Here is a 23,677-nt window from a genome sequence, read left to right on the forward strand (position 1 = left end):
AACCAGTAGTAATAAAATAAAAAAAAATTAAAATGCACATGGAACAGAATTCTTTTATCTTTATTGAAAGCCATAGAGGGCGGTACGGTAGTATAGGAAGGGTTAAAGAGGGTGCGAATGGTGGACCATAGAAGAGCTGCAATGGTTGATCTCTTCTCCTTCACCGACAATAAGCCTTTCTTTGTTCTTTTGTGAGTAGAAAATGGCACTCATTATCCAAAAGTATGTACAAGATAAATTTTATTTCTGAATTTTAATTAACAATTGATCATAGTGAATGTTAATTTTACGGCCACGAGGTAGCGCGACGGCAAATCAACACAACCATAAAACAAATGAAATAATAGAATAAAAATGTTGAAAGTAATGAGATGGAGTAATTGCTCTCTTGCACTAAAGTTAACCCTTTACCATGAGGCTGAGAGTATTTATACCAGAATAATGAACCTTAGATTTAGGAAGATTACTTAAACTGTCCAAACCGCAATAATTGCTGCCTAATATGAAATATAAAAGTATCCCGCCAAATCGGGACAAGATCCTTAGGAATCCCGCCTCACTGCCTCTGAGTGCTGCACCCGATCGGGCACCATTATGCATGACTTGACTGTCTATGTCGCAAATTTTACTGTGGACCGTGGTCCACAAAGCATTGTGGTCCAAGTGATAAAATGACGTCATTTTGATTAATGAAAACATATGGACGAAACGGCATTCGTTCCGCGCAACTGCAGTTCCCTTTCAACACAACTGCAGTTTCAGACGGATGAAACAACCTCAACCTAAAGTATCAGTTCAACACAACTGCGGATGAAACGGCCTCCGTTCCGTGCAACTGCAGTTCCCTTTCAACACAACTACAGTATCAGTTCAACGCAACTGTAGTATCAGTCTAACACAATTGTAGTATCATTTGAGATGAACTGTAGTATCAGTTATGGAGATTTACGGGAGCTGTTTCTCCCACTTATTAAAACGACGTCGTTTTGTGACCTTGGTCCACAATGCATTGTGGATCGCGGTCCACGATATAACGAATGTTGTCTATGTTAGGCGGGCCGGTGAGCAACCGAGCCTAGCCCATCCACTGATAAAAGCAGTCAATCAGCTAACTCTAAATACCAAGAGCTTTCCAAACTGAGTACCGTAATATTGAATATAACAACACTCAATCCGGAGATAGAAATACGTATATACTCTCTTCTATATTAATTTGATTAATTTTTTTTTTCTATATTAAAAAAATATCAATAAAGTAAAATTCTAATGAAATGAAATATAGGATTCCAGTCGATGAATCTGGAAATGCGATATGCCCTTCAATAAAAAAAGAAAACTAGATGCTTCGAGTAAAATGAATTCTTTGTTTTTTTTTTTTTTACTAATGAGTTATGAATGGCTTGACAATTCCCAAAATATCCATTAGTGAAGTAAACTAATTTAGTTTGTGTATAGTTAATCAATTTAAACTAAAAATATTAATAGACTCTCATTCAGAATCAAAATTGAAACTGGTTAAATCAATAACTTTGGCAATTGGGCATAGTGCATGCCCCACAACTCAGCCTTTCTGTTTCAATGCGGAGTGGTGCATTCACTCCTCTTCACCCCAGCAGCTTTCATATATCCTGTACTCGATCTCTCTCTCTCACATTATATTTTTCCATTATTTCCGCACTGCTGTTTCTATTTTGTACTTCATCTCCAATTCAATTCTCTGACACTTTCTCAGAACAATGGTTCAGTCCAAGAAGTTCAGAGGTGTCAGGCAGCGCCACTGGGGCTCCTGGGTCTCTGAGATTCGCCACCCTTTATTGTATGTATATATCCACTGCACTTTCCATTATTATTATATCAATGTCGGACTGCCGGCCGATTAGCTATTTTACACCTCAAATGTAATAATATTATATTCATGCATGCATATATCTATATATAGGAAGAGGAGGGTTTGGTTGGGGACGTTTGAGACGGCGGAGGAGGCGGCAAGAGCCTACGACGAGGCGGCTATTTTGATGAACGGCCGGAATGCGAAGACCAACTTTCCGGTGGCGGCTAACAAAGACGGTAAAGAAGATAAGTCTTCCTCTTCTGCTGCTTCTTCTTCTTCTTCTTCTTCCTCGAGCTCTCTTTCTGCTATCTTGAGCGCAAAGCTCCGGAAATGCTGCAAGTCACTGTCGCCGTCGCTCACTTGCTTAAGGCTCGACACCGAGAATTCCAACATCGGAGTGTGGCAGAAACGCGCCGGCGCATCCTCCGACTCCAACTGGGTCATGACCGTCGAGCTCGGAAACAAACAGCAGCCGCCGCCCAAGCAAGAAAGCCTTTCCTCGGAGACTTCAGAAGACACTACAGACGTCGTCGCCGACGACGGCAATCAAACAGTGAACGAAGAGGAGAAGATCGCGCTGCAAATGATCGAGGAACTCCTAAACGAGAATTAATCATCACAGTAAGATCAAATTAAGATTAGAACAAAATAAATAAAACGAAAAAACAACTATATTTGTTTTACAAGTTATTATCATATTTTTTTCTTTTTTTAATCAATCATTTGAAGGAGGACTGGTATATCCCTATTCCCTACCCGGTTGCCGGGATACTATAATTTGTCCTTAGAGGTAGGAAAACCAACATGTGCAATATAGTACGACGTCCAAGACTGTGTTTGGTTCGTACAAGGTTACGTTGTGAAATATAATTGTGATCGAGTTGTATTATCTCCACAGCTTATATTATATATATTGAATTGATTTGGACTTCCAAAGAGTTTGGTGAGATAATTAAGGTTTTTGCTGTTGAAAAGACGTTTAATATAAATTTCACGCGCCGACAGAGGTGTATATCGTGGGGAGAATTGAAGAAGAATAAATGGAGTGGGTTCAGGTTATTACTTATTATATATTATTTATATATATAATAATAATAATGGACGACTTTAACTTCTCGCCTGGAATTTGGAAATATCAGTCTGTATATCTCTCTGACACTTTCATCACTCACCAGAAAGCAACCCTTTTGGTCCAAGGCTCGTTAATTGTTGATGTAAACTGTTGGCTTGTTTTGTGGTTTTGATTTGTGTCTAAAGGGGACTGAATGTCTGAATGTGTGGAATATAATTCTCTCCTCAAAGAATTATGAATTCAATTTTAATTAACATTCTTTTGATCAAATCAGTCGTATAGGAGGAGTTTATTCAATCATTATGTCCTAAATCACTGACATACAAGTTCATTTTTAGTATATTGAAGATTCATTTTTAGTACACTGTATTACAAGTTTACTTTCTTAAGGTTCATTTTTAATATACTACTCTAAAAAAAATGAACATATAGTACATTAAAAGTATACTAAAAATGAATATGTATTCGTGGTCAACCTTATAGTCGGGTTTACCTTTCTTGTACGGTTTGCAGACTATTATTACACATAAGCGGGATTTACCAAATGCACAACATTGGACAGTAACTATACTATATGTTTTTCTCGTCACAAAAAGAAAAAAAAAAAAAAAAAAAAAAAAAACAATACCACTACAATGCATAGTGTGGTAAAATTTAGGGTGTATTTGGTTCACACAAGAGAATCAGAATCGGAATCTGAATCAAATACTTGGTAATGATAATGAGTTTTGGTGAAAGTATTTTGCATGTTTGGTAGCAAGGTGAAATTTAAATGATTACCAATATTGATGTTTGGTTATGTATGATCCTATAATGGGAATTAATATTTTTAACTTTTAAGAATACAAAAATAAAAAATTAAGACAATTGGTCTTAATATAATGATATCCAAATTAAAGCACCAATATAAACAAAACAAAACAAAATCAAAACAAAAATCTAAAAGCACTAGTCCAAACTTAAAAATCAAATTACAAATTGAATGATACCCGTTACGTTTTTAATTAGGTAATGAATTTTTTAATTGAATGGGTAATCAAATATCATAATTGTGTTTTAAAAAGTTGTCAACCAAGCACTAACTATGATTTTGATTCTCATTCTTGGTGTGTAAACCCATGAACGAAACACACCATTAATATTCTCTTTATTTTAATTTGTGATCAGTTAGTAACTTGGTACCTTATATTTTCATTGCATTTAATTATTAAGAACCAAATTATTATGTAATTTTAAGAAAATTCTAAAATTAAACTAACGTCGATCGGTCCTCTTGCACTGAATACAAATGCAAAAAAAGCATAACATGTTACGGAGTATTTGTAAATGTCTGTGGATATTATTTTAAGTTTATGAAAGTTATGTAGTAATAGCAAGAAAACCTGATTAATTAGTACAACATACATATGCAAATTCAATTAACACGATGCATAGTACTTACTATACAAGTGTGCTTTTATAATAATAATAATAATAATAATAATAATAATAAATAAAGAAGGAGGGGTTTTTTTTTTTTTTTTTTGAAAACAAAGAAGGAGGGGTTAACCCCAAAGAAAATCAATTAATTACGAACATGGATCCCACCGACAGTATCATCTCAAACAATAGGAACGAAAGAACACGGAACAATTTCGAGCACCATGAGACCACGATTGAGTACATAACTATGCCAGTCTGATTTGCATAAAGTATGTACTCAATAATTAATTAACATATTTTACATTTCCATAAGTTGTGTTCATTTCAATTATAAATAGATAATTTGTTAATAGGCATATTAACGATACAAATTAGCCCAGTAAAAAATTAATTAAGATATCTAACAATCATAATACCTCCTCTTTCACACAAACACTCTACGTATGATCAAGCGAGAATTGCTACCTAGGTAAAAATTGTGGACCAATTTTAAACATTTATCTATGATGATCGACGGATTTAAAGTATAAAAAAAAATACGTAGACATTTTAATAAATATTTCAAACTTAAAGTACATCATGCAACAACTACATTACATATCAACAATTGCACTCGTAGTTGTTGCACGATGTACTTTAATCTTATTTTTGAATTGGTGCACGATGTACTTTAATCTTATTTTTGAATTGAACATTTGCAATTTTCACAAGAAATTAAATATGATCTGCCCATATATATATGTGTGTATTCCATATATTCCATCTGTTTGACAAGAGATGTATTTATATGATATTGAAATGACGTGGAACCATCATAATCTAAAATGGTCTTTGTGTAAACAGTTATAAGAAATTGTCAATTCCCAGACTTGGAATAAAACGATGTTGTTTAATTGATGACATTTAACTAAAAGCATTATTAGACTTCTGGGAAATATATAATGTCATTTTAGGCGAATGTCTGTATCACGCTGCTATATTAGTAACAATCAGATTGTGTTTGATGTAATGTGATTATCCTATTTCATACCCAAGCCGTTCTTAATCATTAATTGGCACGACATTATTGTAACATATTTAATTTGTCTGAAAAAACAAAAAAATAAAAGATAGATCGAGATGCTTTGATTAAGAAATTATCTGCATTAATTCCTATTTTGTTTACTCTTCGATGAAGACCGTTGCTAAAAAGTCCATTAGTTGTTGCTCGAAGTATTTCAACATGAAGAGTGAATTTAAAAAAAAAAAAAAAGGATAATAGGAATTTTTAATGGAATGTGAAGTCGAACTAAAGGACAAATATATAAAGAATAATTTAAAATTTTAAAATTTAAAATTTGATTTGACCATTAAAAAAATTTGGTCACCAAACAAGTGTCCAGAATTTTCGACCACTTTAATGGTTGAAACTCAGATTCTTTGTAGCTTTTTGAAATTTTCGACAATCTACCGTAATCAAACTTTTTGACCACCTCAACCAGAGATGGAAAGAAGAAAAAATGCTATTTTTTTTTTTACTATTTTATGTAATAGAAAATTTACGGTTTTTTTTTTAGGAATAATATACATCATTAATTTCTTATTTCTTTGAATTGGGGATGAAGAATCTTGTGATATGGTGAACGCACATTGCATCTATAGTTAGGTAAGAGCAAGTATATAAATGAGAGGATTGTACTTCGTTAGAAAGTACATACTCCAACGTGTAAACTATGAATATACGACATGAAAATTAATTAGCTTTACATATCAATATGAGTTGGATGATAAATCTACATCTACTTCTACATCTATAATCTATCTACAATCTACATACATACATACAATACATATACAATATACATACAATCTTAATAAGAGTCAATAAAGTTAAGACTCTAACAGGAAGAAAAAAAATGTTGGTGGTAATTATTTACCTAAACGAATGGTTCATATTATTTTGATTTTAGTAATTTTTTATAATTTTTCTTCTTTATCCTCTAATATATTATTTTCTTCCCTTAAATAACCTCACATTCAATTAATATAAACTTTAGTAAGGTGCATGGTTTTCTTTCTTAAGGTGCATGATTTTCCTTCTTTAGGTGCGTAGTTTCTATGCTTAAGGTTTGTTTTTGTTGAAACTTAAGGTGTGTCGATCTAAAGTTTTAGGTGCGTTGTTTTACTTCTTAAGGTGCGTGATTTTCCTTTTTAAGGTGCGTGTTTTGTGTGCTTAAGATGCGCTAGTTGTTGAAACTTAAGGTGCGTCGGTTTAAAGCTTTAGGTGGATAATTTTCTTCTTAAAGTGCATGGTTTTCCTTCTTAAGGTGCATGGTTTCTATACTTAAGGTGCGTCAATTATGATATTTAGGTGCACGATTTTAAAATTTTAGATGTGTGGTTTGTGTATTAAGGTGTTTTGCTTGAGTTAAAATTTATTGTCCCCTGACCTTAAAACTTTTTAGATTTATCAGGTCAGTCTATTGATTTCGGCCTAAAATTAACAACCCACTCAATTGATGTCACTGGTATTATTGAAGTTCCTAAATTTATATATTTATATATATATATATATATATATATATAATTTTATTTAATTATTTATTTTCAATATAAAGTTTCTCGATCTGGAGAGTAACACCCATGTGAAGGGTGATTACTTAAGCTAGCTATCGGCTGCGGTGTCTGCATTATATGTATCAAATATTAAACATCATACATAATAAAGACTAAAACGACTTGATGTGGGGGACAGTTCCTAAGAGTAGGTATATGTACACCCTTAACTTAATCCTAGATTAATCTTAATTAATTAAAGAATAATCCAACTGATGATGGAGTAATATTCGTAGGACTCGATTAGGTCACCAACTAAAATCCTCTGATTTTCTCTTTCAAGTTTCGATATCAATATGTTGTGTTTTCTTTCTCGATTTTCACGTAAAGTTGTGTCCTTTATTTATTTTTCGTACTTTATTCTGTAATTATCTTTATTTTCATGAAACTATTTAAATTTATTACGAGAAAGCCCCATCACTATTTAAAGATGTGTTCTAGGTGAGGCTTACCTTGTGACTCTAACTTGAAAAGGATCATAAAGAGGTAAATTAATCTAATTTATTCATAATTGATCAACTTAAATCAAGAAGTTAGGTAAATAGGTAATTTAAATGGAAAATTAAATTTAAAATCTTATGACTATTAACTGAAGCAATACTAGATGAATGGGGAAAATCATATTCCGAGCATCAGCAACTTACCAAACTTAGTCCACAGCCTATAAAACAAGACAACACTTTGGGTGTTATGTACTAATGACGTGTTTAAGGTGATGAGTTGTAATGAGCTAAAAGAGTTTGGTATCTTTATCTTTCAGTAGTGGGATGAGGGCTAGGGGTCTACTATTTGAAACTTCACCAATAAAATATTTCATTTTAAGTGAGCATTAATGGGTTTTGGGGCCTTCTTTTTCTAAAGTCCATACTAGGTTCCAACATGCAGGAAGCAGTTAATTAATTATAGGAAAAATGGCGCTTTTGGCCCCTTAATTGTTTTAGTTTTGGAAATTTGTCCCTGTCAATTGATTTGAACAAACTTAGTCCTTTAATTATGTATAATGTAGCACATTTAGTCGTTGATATTATATAATTAAAACTTTTAATAATATATTTTTTTTCATGGAGTAATATTTGTCAAGTATTCTTCACTTCCTTCTCTCTTCTCTTAAGAACATACGCCATCTTCATCAAATATTTCATTTACAAGAATCCTAACTCATAAACAATAAAAAATCAATAAGTAGGATTCTCCTCCTCTTTAAAAGCCACATTCTTTTTCGCTCTTTTTTCCTACCGTGTTCCTGTGGTTGTTTTGCCGACAAATTACGTAATCCATATGCATGAAAATTTGCAAATCATTTGCTTGGACAAAAGACATTGATCCATTACCAATATTCATTTTAAGTAATTTTAAGAGCTTTCTAGCTTGTTATCTATTGTTTAGAGATATCCGTCTCCTCAGCTTAAGTAATTTTAAGAGCTTTGGTGGTCAATGACATTCCGGCGGCTTGTTCTTCATCCACGACAGTAGACGTAGACTTAATTGGCTTTCGCGGTGGCTTTGAACATGGACTTCTCCTATGGGCTTGCTTAGAGATATCCGTCTCCTCAGCTTGGCAGTCCATTTCCGGCTACTACATATTTGTATTTTCCGATGGGGTTCTTCTTCTCCGGTTGGTCTCGATCTCTCTCCCCATCACAAGTGGGTTTGTCAAAAAATTATTATGTAGCTTCCTAGAGAGAAGGGGGAGAATCTTACTTATTGATTTTGATTGTATGAGTTCTTGCAAATCAAATGTTTGAGGGAGATGGCATACATGGTTAAGAGGAGGAAGAAAGAAGTTGGAGAGAGTACAAATATAACCGTATAAAGCAAATTTATTAATAAAATTTTTAATTATATAACATCAGTGACTAATTGTGATACATTATGAAAAATTAAAGGACTAAATTTGTTCAAATCAATTGACAGGGGCTAAATCTTAAAAAGTAACTCTATATATTAATATCATACTAATTATTAAACTTGTAAACATATACTAAATAGTAAATACTAATTACTAAGTACCAAGGTCTTACTATTAAGTATTAAGACCTAAGTACTAATTAAGTACCAAGTACCAAGTACTAACTGATACTAACTACACAAGGTTATTACTTATTACAGATTTCCAGACCAAAATAGAATGCCTATTTACAAATTACAAGTTATTACAGACCAAAAGACAAATTGACAAAAGGGTTACATTGTTACAAAATATTTAAATAGACAACAGATTCACATAATCACAGATGAAGCCATGATTCATAAAGGCTTGAAGTTATCCAATATCCGCAAAGGCGTACTCTTCTTCATGTGAATTGTTACAAGTTAGTGAAAAGAATTAGTACACATTACACAAGCAAGCTGCAAAGGGAAGAAGGGGATTAGATAATTAATACTTAATAGTTGGCACTTGGTAATTGGCTCAGTAAGCATTTTTCCATTCAATTTTGGATTAAGGGCAAATTGCTACAATAAGTATAGAACAACATATCAACTTAATCATTCTTTTCTGATTATAGGTGAAAGCTTCGTCATTGCCACATAAAAGGGACAAACATAATAAAATAAGCCAAATAGAAACATTACCAGAATACCAGATGTCCAGAGTAACATTACCACTACCACTACTGCTACCACTACTACTATTGCTACCACTACCACTACCACTACCACTATTACTGCTGTTGTTGTTGTCTCATATATATATGTGTGTGTGTTCGCGCGCGCACGCGTGTTTTTTGTTTTGTCTTGTATTTTAAAAATATTTTTCAAGATATTTGAACAACAATTTTATTTTATAAAAGGCAAAAACTTGTGGGAGACCGTGAGACGGGTGGGTCGATTTGTAGACAACTAAGTGTGTAAGTATCACAATTTCAGTTTTAAATAGTACAATATTTATCATTAGTAACAATAAATTTTAACATAAATAATATCACTATTTCACATATAAGTATTATAATATCTATCATAAGTAACGATATATTTTTATTCAAATTGGTATTAAACTTTCTACAATAAGTATTACAATTTATTTCATAAGTATTAATGCACATATAATTAAGTATTACAATATTTATATTAGAATTACATTTTGTAAGTATCACAATTTCAATTATAAGTATTGCAATATTTATTATTAGTAACAATCATTTTACACTAATTAAATAGTACCACATACAATTTCACATATAAATATTACAATATGTATTATAAATAATAATAATAATTTATTTATTTTAAATTGGTATTAAATTTTTTGCAATAAATATTATGATTTTATCATGACTCATGAGTCATGAGTAACAAGCAACTATCCGTCAAGCACTTTATGCTCATATGACACCTATGTGGCTCTCCTTGAACAAAGGTCACAGGATCAAATTTCGAGTAAGGTATTGACTCTTTGTACTAAAAAAACAGCAACTATCCTAAAAAAAGTGACCTAGCTAATTACCCATCACGATCAACCATAAGCAATAGACGAATTTCATTCGGTGCACCATCCATCACATGCAATCTTAAGTATAAAGTACCAAAATCTACCACTATCTAATGCGTATAATAGTTTACTTTCTTGAGTTGTGAATATACTGCATTGAACACCTGGAATCTCATCTCAACAGCCCCCTATTAGTCTCAACTCTCAAGTAGTTTATCATTGTTTTTCAAATAGTATTTTTTTAATTCTAAAAAAAAAAATACCTAAAATTATCCATCGATTATGTCATCATTTTCATATTGATCATTGTCTACCAATTTATTTAAAATAGTTATTGATTATGCGAAATTTACCTAATATAGTCCATAGTGTGAGTAATAAATGACTAAAATACGTAAAATTTTACATAATTGATCGACCATTTTAGATTAATTGGTAGCTGGTGATCAATTTGAGAATTATGAAATAGTCAAGGGAAATTTTGGTATTATCTCATTTTGAAATTTGATAGCAAAATATAAAATTATCAATAGTATATTTGAGGAATAAAAATGAGAATTAGTTCATTTAATTAAATTAATAATATAAATTTAAGTATAATTAATATAATTAACGTTTTGTCTAGATGACAAAATCTAAAACTTTTTTTACATAAGTTAGAGAGTTTATGTTTTAGGCCCTGTTTTGTAAATAATTGACCTATTGGTCAATTTTGGCATATTTGACAATTATTAGTTGTTTGATTTGGTTAAAAAATCAATATAAGTGTTTGATTAATAAGTTTTTTGTAACTCCAAAATACTAAATTTCAAAAGGATACTCAAAGCAGCCTTTTCAATTAGTATTTTGAAAAAAGAAATTATAACAAACAGCTAATTTACCAAACACTTTTTTTTACAATCAGCTAATATTATCAATTAATTATATCTTCTAACCCAATAAGTTAACAGCCATTTACCAAACATGGCCTTAGTGTTTTACTTTATCAATTCAAATGATATTTAAGGTGTGATTGATTGAATACAAAAAACAAAAAACAAAAAAAAAAAAACAAAAAAAAAAAAAACAAACAAACAAACAACAACACAAAACAAAGCATAAAATTACGTACCTTTGTTATAAAATTACTTTGTACATATTACTAGTCTACTGAAAACGTGTTTAATTTGTGTTTAATTAGTTAAAATTGTGACAATATAATATTAACCTATTTAATTGAGAGTTATTTATTAGGTCAGTATGATCAATTTACTATATATAATACAATTAATTTGTTTTGTGTCAAAGACCTTGTGGTCTAGTGGCACTCGGTGTCCCAGTTAACACTCCCACATGGATTATGGGAGTGGGTTTGAGCCTTAGTGGTGTAGTACTCAAAAAAAAAATTATTTTGTTATATTAGTTTTATAACTAACAGGTAATCGACAACGGGCCAACATCACTGATAATAAAATGAGTAGAGAAGATAATTTGGAGAGAATATCGTAATGCTTAGTTCATGGAATACATTGAGAATATAATACCATTCAGTGGGATAGATCTATTTCGCTCTTTGGTTCAACTTTTAAAATAAGGAATATAATTCAACCAAATGGTCTATTCCTTTTACAATTGAAATAGCCATTCCCAAGGCCCGCTTTGTATTAGACTATTAGCTATTCCTCGACTGGGAGAAATAACTATATTTTATTATTCAAAAAATACCCTCATAAATTCTTTATACACATACAATACACAACCTAGAGAAACTAACCCAGTTCGTGTACAATTGTTTTATTCTTCAATTTATTTTTATGGAAAAGGTACAAATAGGTCATTGAACTATTTTGGGAATAACAATTAAGCCATCAAACTTGAATAAACTCCAAATTCATCCATGAACCCGGAAAAAAAAAAGAAGAAAAAGCAATTAGCATTTTTAGCAGAATAACAGCAAGTTTGTACTTATTAGGATGTCATGTGTATTTTTTATTTTTTATTTTTTTTATTATTATTATCCTACTAATCATTTGACCCTAAAAAATAAAACAAAAAACTAAGCATTGTTATTGAATATTTGAATGCATTCTATTTTTTTTTTTGTTTTTTTTTTTAAATCAAGGATAAGTCGGCCCAACACATATCTACGTGTTAGATTTTATTATACGAAGTATCAACAATTATTTCAACATAATAATATTGCAAAAACCTACTTTCAAGAATATAATTAATATATTTCTTTTTTATGTTGAGAATAAAATATACTCTGTATAAAATATTACTTAACATTTTGATTAAAGAGCAATGCTACAAATCCCTTCTATATTTCCCCCACAAATTTTCCCTCTTGAGGTGTCATAATGTGATTGGTAGTTAAATTTATTTATTAGTTAGCGGTGGGTTGGTCAAATGCTTAGTTTTTTTAGGGTCAAATGGGATAATAATAATAATAATAATAATAAAATATAAAATAAAAATACACATGTCATCCCAATCAGCACAAACTTGTTGTTAACATGTTAAAATGCTAATTGTTTTTTTTTTTTTCGGTTTCATGGATGAATTTGGAGCTTATTTGAGTTCGGTGGCTTAATTGCTATCCCTCAAATAGTTCACTTACCTATTTGTATATTCCCTATTTCTATTTATAATTGCTTATCTATATTCTATATTTATTAATAAAAACAAAATCCTCAATTTTAACTTCCCGCCCAAAACACTCCTATATTATTATGGTTTGCGTAATATTGTAAAATATTGTAATATAATTTCTATTCGTAATACAATTGTATATTAAAATATGGAAATACAATTCCTAATAAAATATATTTTTCCCTACTTTCCTATTCGTGATACAATTCTAAATTAAAATTACTAACCGTAATAATACAATATATATATTTCCTGCAACATAATCTATATTATTAATAAAAAAAATCCTCAATTTTAACTTTCCGCTCAAAAATAATACATATGCATTTCTTTAATTTATAATTCGATGTCTACAATGTCTTTATTCATCATTTATAATTTCATTAGTTATATTGTCTATATTTTCTACAATACAAAGATTCATTACCTTCAAATTTATTAATTAATTATATTCACTACATTGTTCATTGTTTTTTTTACACTATCTTGTAATTAAATATTAAAAGTTATACTAAAAAATAATGTTATATATTTATTTTACCAAGTACTATGTTAATAACATGGAAAAAATTTAAAAAAAAAAACAATTTGAATCCAATCATATTAACCACTTATGAAGGATTTGTTGACAAAGAAGAATTCAAATAATCCAATAAATTGATTTAAAACTTATTATTAAAAATGTATGTAGCGCAATAGAACATTGCGATACACTTGATGCATTGAAAAGATGCTGAGACTACAACATTGTTGGAATCAATCTTTCAAATTCAGAAAAAGAAGAAATTTGAAAAATAGCTACCGTTGCAGCATTCGTTAATCTTGTATGTAAAATACTTATTGTGCATTTTTTAAATATATTAGAACTAATATAAATTTACAATTCATTTCATTTTCTACAATCAACTTGTTTGTATTAAAGACAAAATCAATATCCATCTTGACAACAAAAATAATTGATATATAGGATGTAGCCACTGTTTAAAAATGTTTATGCACAAAGTGACAAACTATTTAACTGCATGCATTGTGATGAAAAGGCAGCAGTAGATACTCCAATATTAGTATCAAATCAACAAAAAAAAATTAAAAAAAAAACACACACAGACACACACACACAATCAAGTACTATACTCAATACTCATTCATACTAATTCAAAAAATATGAACTTCAAAATAAACATGTGCGAAATGGATGTAGAAACTGTTGATGAAACTAGACATATTGCAACATCAGTATTCGGACTACCTGCAAAGCTATTGTTGTTACTATCAAGTAAACAAGTTATGAAACTAGAACAAAATGTACTACTCATTAACCTTCTACAAATATAATAAATATTAATATTTTCCTCAATACTTTCACATGATAATGTACGGCAAACATTTCACAGCACATGAACATGTAGGGGAAAAACTACTCCAATATAATCTTGCATTGGTATAGTTTAAAGTACTTATTTAAAAATAAAAATTGGGCATTATCCCAATCGTGCAATGCGCGTGAAAAACTAGTATGATAATACAATTCATATTCGGACTACAATTGTAAATTAAAATATGGTAATACAATTACTAATAAAATATATTCTTCCATACTTTCTATCCGTAATACAATTCTAGATTAAAATTACAAATCGTAATAATATAATACATATATTTCCTACAATATAATCTATACTATTAATAAAAACAAAATCCTCAACTTTAACTTACCTCCCAAAACGCTCCTATACTATTAAGATTTGCGTAATATTGTAAAATATGGTAATACAATTCCTATTCGTACTACAATTGTAAATTAAAATATGGTAATACAATTTCTAATAAAATATGTCATTCCCTACTTTTTTATTCGTAATACAATTTTAGCTTAAAATCTATTCTATTAATAAAAACAAAATCCTCTATTTTAACTTCCCGCCCAAAACAGTTCTATACTATTAAGGTTTGCGTAATATTGTAAAACTAGTTATCACACGCGTGTTGCGCGATTAAACCAATGTCCAATGCGTATTTTTAAATTAGTGTTCCTTAATTGGTTAAAGTAGTCATATAATAATGAGAGAGAAAAAAAAATGCTAAATTAATAAAAATAAAATAAATAGTATCGATGCTTATATATTTTAATAAAACATAACGAAATTGTAAATAGCTAAATTACAACTAAAGTAAGTAGAAACAAATAAACCATTTACATGGGAGCAAATGTCGTGTCATCATTGTCACTTGTTTGGACACCGGTCCGACCATTTAAAATACATGTGTAATTGTATTTGTGATCAAGTATTTTATAGTTCGTCCGGACGGGTTTGACAATGACATTTGAGATGATGTACCATTTGTTGGTTTGTAAAGTGATGTCATACATTCCGTTGTCATTATCAAACACTATTGATTGAACCTGAGTTCCTTGCATTTAGATATAGCATTTACAATGATGTTGGTGGTGAATGAGAGCATCTTCATAATAATAATAATAATAATAATACTACTAATAATGATAAAAATAAAATAAAATAATAATAATAATAATAATAATAATAAAAAAAGGGAGAAATTTTTAACTATTTATACAGTTTCATTCTCAAAGACGATGAGCATATACTTTTTCTCAGGCGTTCCAATAGCGTTTTTTGGTTCGTTTTTCTTAATGACATGAACTGTACAACCATCCCACAGTTTGTGTGTCAATATCAATTAACTTTACTGCATTTGTGTTTTCAAAAAAAAAAACTTTACTGCATTTGTCATGACTAATATCCTTGTGCCATGAGAAATATGTTCATAAAGAATGTTAAGAAATAATATAATGTGAACCATAACATAAATTCAAAAACCATAGATTAGGGAGTTATGAGTAACTAAAATGTGTAGATTATAGATGAATATAATGAGAACCACAACATTACATATAAGGATACAAGTATAGATGAACAGATTATACAATAGATATATTTACATAACGATATTGAAGTTATACTAATTAATGAGTATACCATCATTGATTTTTTTTTTTTAAAAAAAAACTGTAATCATTAAGAGTACAAATACAAATAATAGAATTAGCATGATAATATTTTGACAATCATGCTTATAGAATGTCAAGTAGATGGTGTATTGCAGAATATGCTAGGTTTAGTTTTGGGTGAATACCAGTGAGAATGGGAGGGGTTTATATACTGTTGTTTTGGGTAGAATAATGGTTTAGTTAGGAATCTATACAAAATTGTATTATAGAATCCTATTAAGGCTTCAATATTCTAATTTTAAGTTAAAAATCTATACAGAATTGTATTATAGAGTATTGTCAATTTGTTTGAAAACTGCAATAAAGAAACAAATTGCCTACAGAATTTAATGTTAAACTTCCGTTATATTTAATGGAAAGAATTTGGTAAAATAATAAATGATTAGTATATATTAGGAATTTAATTGGAGGGTGCACAATAAAAAGAACACAAATTACAATATGTTATAACAGACTATTACACCAACATTTTTTTAGTTCCAGTTAGGGGTCTAACATTATTGGCTCTTATTATAAGTGTAGATATGGTAATACAATTCGTATTCGTATTGCAATTGTACATTAAAATATGGTAATACAATTCCTAATACAATATATATTCTTTCTTACTTTCCTATTCGTAATACAATAATTAAATAAAGTATTAATCGTAATATTACAATACATATACTTTCCTACAACGTAATCTATATTTATAATATTAATAAAATCAAAATCCTCCATGTTAACTTCCCGCCCAAAACATTCATATGCAATTAAGGTTTGTGTAATATTGTAAAATATGGTAATACAATTTCTATTCGTACTACAATTGTAAATTAAAATATGTTAATACAATATTTTTTTTTCTACTTTCCTATTCGTAATACAATTTTAGATTAAAATTATTATTCGTAATATAACTATACATATACTTCCCTGCAACGTAATCTATGCTATTAATAAAAACAAAATCTCCATTTTAACATTTCCCGTACAAAACACTCCTATTCTATTAAGGTCTGAGTAATATTGTAAAATATGGTAATACAATTCGTATTCATACTACAATTGTACATTAAAGTATGATAATACAATTCCTAATACAATATATATTCTTTCTTACTTTCCTATTCGTAATACAATTCTAGAATAAATTACTAATCGTAATATTACAGTACATATAATTTCCTGCAACGTAATCTATACTATTAATGAAAACAAAATCATATATTTTAACTTTCCGTCCAAAACAGTCCTATACTATTAAGGTTTGCGTAATATTTAAAAATATGGTAATACAATTCATATTCGTACTGCAATTGTACATTATAATATATTAATGCAATTCCTAATACAATATATTCTTTCCTACTTTTTTATTTGTAATACAATTTTAAATTAAAATTATTTTCAAAAAAAATTAAAATTACTAATCGCAATATAATTGTACATATACTATTCTGCAACGTAATTTATACAAACAAAATCCTATATTTTAACTTTCCGCCCAAAACAGTCCTATACTATTAAGGTTTGTATAATATTGTAAAGTATGGTAATATAATTCGTACTCTTATTACAATTGTACATTAGTCTAGCTAATCTCAGTGTTATTTATAAGCAAATTTGTTATCTTAATAGCGTACCTAACCAGAATAATACACAAACATCGTTGCTCCAACCAAATAGGTTGTTCGATAATGTTCAGTCGTTGTTAGAACCAGCTGTTTGTGCACCAACATTTAGTCCAACTAATCTCAGTGTTAATTGTAAACAAATTTGTTATCTTAATAGCGTACCTAACTATTTTAATTAAATACAATGTAAATTTTAATTTTCTTCACTCGGGTATAAATAATTGCAGTGGTCGCTAGTGAAGCATTATACGGTAGATATATGGTTAGTTGTCCAAGAACACCTATTAATATGCCTAGGTAATGGTAATACAACTCAAATTCAAATTATTTGTAATAATCTTTACATTTTATTATATAAATTTTGATTTATTTGTTTTTAAAATAATTGATTTACTCCAATTAATTTGTTAATTATTATGTATTTATTTGATTTTACTATCAAATTAATCAATACATGTGCGACATGAACACTATAAAAAGACGAGCATATTTAAGTTGTGACTATTTGTGTAAGGAAGAATCAGATAGTGAAAATCTATCAAAAGCACACACTCTTGAATTTCGAAATAGTTTGAGATTGTTTGGACTCCCCAATCATTCATTGACATTAAAGGTTGGTGCACCTGTTATGTTATTGCGGAACATTGACCACCCTCTTGGTCTTTGCAATGGTACGCGTCTCATCGTCACAAGATTGGCAAATCACATTGTCGAATCAAGAATAGTTAATGGGACACATGAAGAAACCAAAGTTCTTATCCTCAAATGTCTTTCACTCCTTCTAATATGATATTGCCCTTCAAGTTTTAGCATAAACAATTCCCAATGATGCTCGCATGTGCCATGAGTACCAACAAAAGCCAGGGTCAAACACCAACTCATGTTGGGCAAACCGGTGTTTAATCATATTCAATTGTAAGTGACTTTTTCCCGAGACACCCATCCTGATAGCCTGAAGGTGTTAGCGCTAGACGATGATGGACAAGATTATGTTAGTACTACCAATGTCATCTAAAAAAGGTTTTCAATAATGTGTAATTCGAACTGGTGATATTATGTTTGTTTTTTTTTTTTCAAAGAGCAAATTTGCCCAAGTTATACAAATCCTAAACACTAATATATAAAATCCCCAAAGTTTCAGCACTGGATGCTTACATATACACATTAGCTATTAATTCAACAATTATTTGGTCAAATTCATGCAAAGATAATATCACAAAACATTATCGATCCAAACCATCTTTTTAATTGCACTATGTAATATTTGATATTATAATTTCTATAATTATATATCAATCCAAATATTCTTAAAATATTATAGCAAATCAATCCTGTGCATCACACGGGTGCGAACACTAGATTAAGATGAATTTAATAGGTAGGTGCAGCAAAGATGGAAGGACTTACAATTTACCTATTGCTCATGAGGTAGCTGCACTTATTCTCGAGGATCTGAACCCATCAATGGGTGATCTAGACATATTGATCGAGACCAGGACTGGTCAGTTAAAGAGATTGAACCCTGCATATCTGCTGCTACAGTAACCTTTGTTGTTCCCCTACGAAGAAAATGGTTATCGCAATGAAATTATATTTTCTGATGCATGGCGCCAACGTCATCCTGGTGGTAGGATAAGGTTATTTATCATTTTATATACATGAGAAGAATACATCGCTATATTCTATAAGGTTATTCCAACAATTCTTTGTTGATACATATACAATGATCGAATCTGCATGCTTGATTTACATTAGAACTCATCAGGAGGCGTTGCGTTATGAAGCTTATTAGGGTTGAGCGATGCGTTGACAAGAGGTGAATTAGACCCCACAGCGCGGGGTAAAAGAATTATACTCTCATCATCGTTCACAGGTGGAGCTAGGTATATGATTCAGAACTATGAAGATGCAATGGCAATATGCTAGCACATCGATTATCCATACATATTCATTACATTCACCAGCAACCCAAAGTGGCATGAGATTGAGTGGTATGTTGCACACTGTGGCCTTAAAGCAAAGGATAAACTTGACATCGTTTGTTGTGTGTTTAAAGATGAAGCTTGATGCGATGATTGAAGACATCAAAACAAACAAGATGTTTAGCGAGATATATGGAGGTATTTGAAAATCATACATATTTGAATTTGCCATCATCAATTATAATTTTCCTTTATAAATTAAACTTCAATTGTTCATTCTTGGATTTTCTCTACAGTTATCTATACGATTGAACTTCAAAAAGAGGACTCCATCACGCGCACGTCTTGCTATTTTCGAAAAGAATGAATAAGGCAAATTCTGCGAACGAAATTGATGCCCTGATCTTAGCTGAAATACTAGACCCAGATGCTGAATACCATGACGTAGTCAGCGAATTCATGTATGGACCCTGCGGAGAACTCCAGAAGAATTCGCCGTGCATGGTTGATGGTAAATGTTCAAAGTGTTTTTCTAAAAAAAATATGTAACTCATACAATTTTGGATAAAGATGGTTATTCGATCTACATAAGGCATGACAATGGGCTCATAATCAGTAAGAATGGAATTGAACTTGATAACCGTTATGTCGTTGCACATAATAAACATCTGCTCCTAAAATATCACGCACATATTAACGTTGAATGGTGCAACCAATCCAAGTCTATTAAATATTTATTCAAATACGTGAACAAAGGAAATGATAGGATCATGGCAGAATTCATGAGTATTTCAATGAATTCTCTCAATGGTGATGTGGTTGATGAGATTAACATGTGATACTATTGTCGCTATATACTTGCATATGAAGCCACATAGCGGCTATTTGGATACTTGATACATTATTGAACCCCACCTGTGTAGAGGTTAAATTTCCACTTAGAGAATCAACAAAATGTTGTCTATGGTGAAGATTAGCCTCTCGACGAGATTGTGGAGAACCAAACGATTAAGCACAGCCGATTTAAGGCTTGGTTTGAGCTGAACAAAATATACGAAGATGCCTGGTCACTCACTTATGCAGAGTTCCCTAGTAAGTTTGTTTTGAGACAAGATTTGCGTGAATGACATCTAATGAAAAAAGGCTTCTCCATAGGATAATTATTCTATGTACCGCCAGGGTGTGGAGAATTACACTATCTTCGATGCCTTTTAAATCTAGTACGTGGACTTTCTAGCTACGAGGATATTTGCACTGTTGAGGGGTCATTCACAAATCGTTTAGGGATGCATGTTATGAATATGGATTATTAGATGAAGACAAGGAGTATATTAACGGCATTACTGACTCAAGTTACTATGCATCCGTGTATGCTTTGCAAAGGTTGTTTGCTACGCTGCTCACTTCAAGTTCAATCAGTAGGTCAGAGGTGGTGTGGAATGCCGTTTGGGAATTTCTTGCCGAAGATGCACAGTTTCAACGTCGACATCTCATGCAGAATCCAAGTATATCGAGCTCAGATCTATTGATTCGACTTTGTTATTTCCTTATCATTATTTCTAAATAAACTAATTTATTGATTTCTTTGTTTCCGTTTTGGCCTATTAAGTGTTGGTGTTATCGGATTCAGATAAGAAATAGTTCACTTTGGTGGAGTTAGAGAAGTTGCTATCTTTGTGGGGAAGAACCTAAGGAGAACATTGATTATATTGAACGAGGCACCAATGATGTACAAACATTGTTTTGAAGCTTTTGACAAAAACCATGAGGGATATATTAAGGTTTGTCATACTAGGTAGTGCTGAAAAGACATTTGGTGGAAAGACAGTAGTTTTGGGCGGTAATTTTAGACAGATTTTTTCCGTTATTTCAAAAGCAACGAGACCAGTTGTTGTCGGAATCATAATTAATTTTTCTTACCTTTGGACGAATTGCAAGGTATTGAGGCTCACAAAGAACTTGAGACTATGGGGCTTAGCTTCAGAGGGAGATATACTTGATTGGTTTTCAAAATGGATTGCAAACATTGGAGATGGAATTGCAGGGGTTGTATACAATAGATTGTCTAAAATTGATATTCCATCACAGTTTTTGTTGAAGTGTGGACGTAATCCCATTGCAACTATAGTGGAAAGCACCTTCCCAAGCGCAAGATATGGCATGCTTGATGAGTCGCACCTAGAAAGCTGAGCGATCATCTCTCCGACTTTAGATGTTGTTGATCAAATTGATCAGTACATGTGTGACATGAACACTGCTGAAGGACGAACATATTTAAGTTGTGACTCTTTGCGTAAGGCAGAACCAGACGGTGAAAATCTATCAAAATAACACATTCCTGAATTCCTAATTGTCTGGACTCCCTAATCATTCAGTGACATTAAAGGTTAGTTCACCTATTATGTTATTGTAGAACATAAACTATTTTCTTGGTATTTGCAATGGTACGCATCTCATCTTTATAAGATTGGCAGATCACATTGTCAAAGCAAGAATAGTTAATGCAACACATGAAGGAACCAAAGTTCTTATCCCCCGAATGTCTCTCACTCCTTCTGATACGAGATTGCCTTTCAAGTTCCAACGTAAACAATTCCCATTGATGCTCGCATATGCCATGACTATCAACAAAAGTCAAGGCTAAACACTAACTCATGTTGGGTTATTGCTTAAAAAACTGGTATTTAATCACAGTTAATTGTACGTGACTTTTTCTGAGTCACCCATCCTGATGGCTTGAAGGTGTTAGCTCTAGAAAAGGATGAACAAAATTCTGTTACTACTATCAATGTCATCTACAAAGAGGTTTTCAATAATGAGTACTTCGAACCAGTGATATTATGTTTTCTTTCTTTCTTTCTTTTTCAAAGAGCACATTTACCCATGTTATACAAATCATAAACATTGATATATAAAATCCCCAAAGTTTCAGCACCGAATGCTTACATCTACACATTAGCTATTAATTCAATAATTATTTGGTCAAATTCAAGCAAGGATAACATCACAAAATATAATCGGTCCAAAACATCTTTTCAATTGCACTATATAATATTTGATGTTATAATTTATATAATTATATATCGATCCAAATATTCTTAAAATATTATAGCAAATTCATTCTGTGCACAGGTGAAAATACTAGTGAAATAATATAATAAATTTTATTATGTTTTATATTTTATATTTTATGGTGGGTGAGTATGTATATATATTTTTATGTGTTTTATTTTGAATAAGGGTATTATGGTTATTTAAATGATATTCTTTTTTTATTATTGGTCCAACCAAACACAATCATATGATTCCTCATATAATCATATGTTTTATTCAAATTGTGAACCAAACAGTAGAATAATATTCATATTCTATTCCTTTCTTATTTTTTTTTTTCATGTTGGATCTATATTCTATTCAAATTTTTTTTCTTTGAACCAAACTCCACCTAAGTGTTTTATTAGGGAAAAAAATGGATCAATTTTACCTCTTTGGAGAGAATATTTATACAAGAGGACTCGCAGGGCCGATTTTTTTTTTTTTTTTGTAGTCCCGTTCTTATAATAAATGAGGCCCTACCAAAAGTATAAGCACAATCTTTAAAAAAAATACGTAAAATATATGATTTTTACTTTAAGTTATCTTTGCAGATTCAGGGCTTGGGGAAACAGAATGGTTTTGCCATGCTCAACTAGTTAGGTCATAATTATTAGGAGGGAGAAGTGATTTGGGATAAAACTGATGTGTTTTAGGATTAGTTGTAGATTTTTTTTTTTAATTTCTTAAGTAGCTAGGTCAAAAATAAATATTGTGCCCTTCTATAAATTGAGGCCCTGTGTTGTTGCCTATCTTGCACTCCCTAAAATCCGGCCATGGGACTCGGAGTCCTAAAAGAAAAGCTAATTCCTAAGACTTCTCGCCTTAAGAGAAATTATTACCTCAGGAATAGGTAACTCAGTCCTATTATACCACGAATAGGGTTGTTAAAGAGCATAACATAAATGAACGGATGTTGTCCGTGTTCGTTTATTAAGATATTTGAAGTATTTGTGTTCATGTACGTTTATTAAGGTTTTTGAAAATCATGTTCGTGTTTGTTTTTAAGCGTTCCTTAGTGTTTGTTAACA

The 23,677-nt window shown here is 30.8% G+C and overlaps 1 protein-coding gene across 1 annotated transcript; it reads left to right on the forward strand.

The window, feature by feature from the left end:
- Positions 1 to 1,667: 1,667 nt before the first annotated feature.
- LOC116011230 (ethylene-responsive transcription factor WIN1) lies at positions 1,668 to 2,783 on the forward strand. The gene is made up of 2 exons (XM_031250767.1): positions 1,668 to 1,816; positions 1,940 to 2,783. The coding sequence occupies exons 1-2, from the start codon at positions 1,737 to 1,739 to the stop codon at positions 2,442 to 2,444; spliced, it is 585 nt and encodes a 194-aa protein (XP_031106627.1). The 5' UTR covers positions 1,668 to 1,736; the 3' UTR covers positions 2,445 to 2,783.
- The last annotated feature ends 20,894 nt before the right edge of the window (positions 2,784 to 23,677 follow it).

Source organism: Ipomoea triloba, chromosome 2, assembly GCF_003576645.1.
Source record: "Ipomoea triloba cultivar NCNSP0323 chromosome 2, ASM357664v1".
Lineage (NCBI taxonomy): Eukaryota > Viridiplantae > Streptophyta > Magnoliopsida > Solanales > Convolvulaceae > Ipomoea > Ipomoea triloba.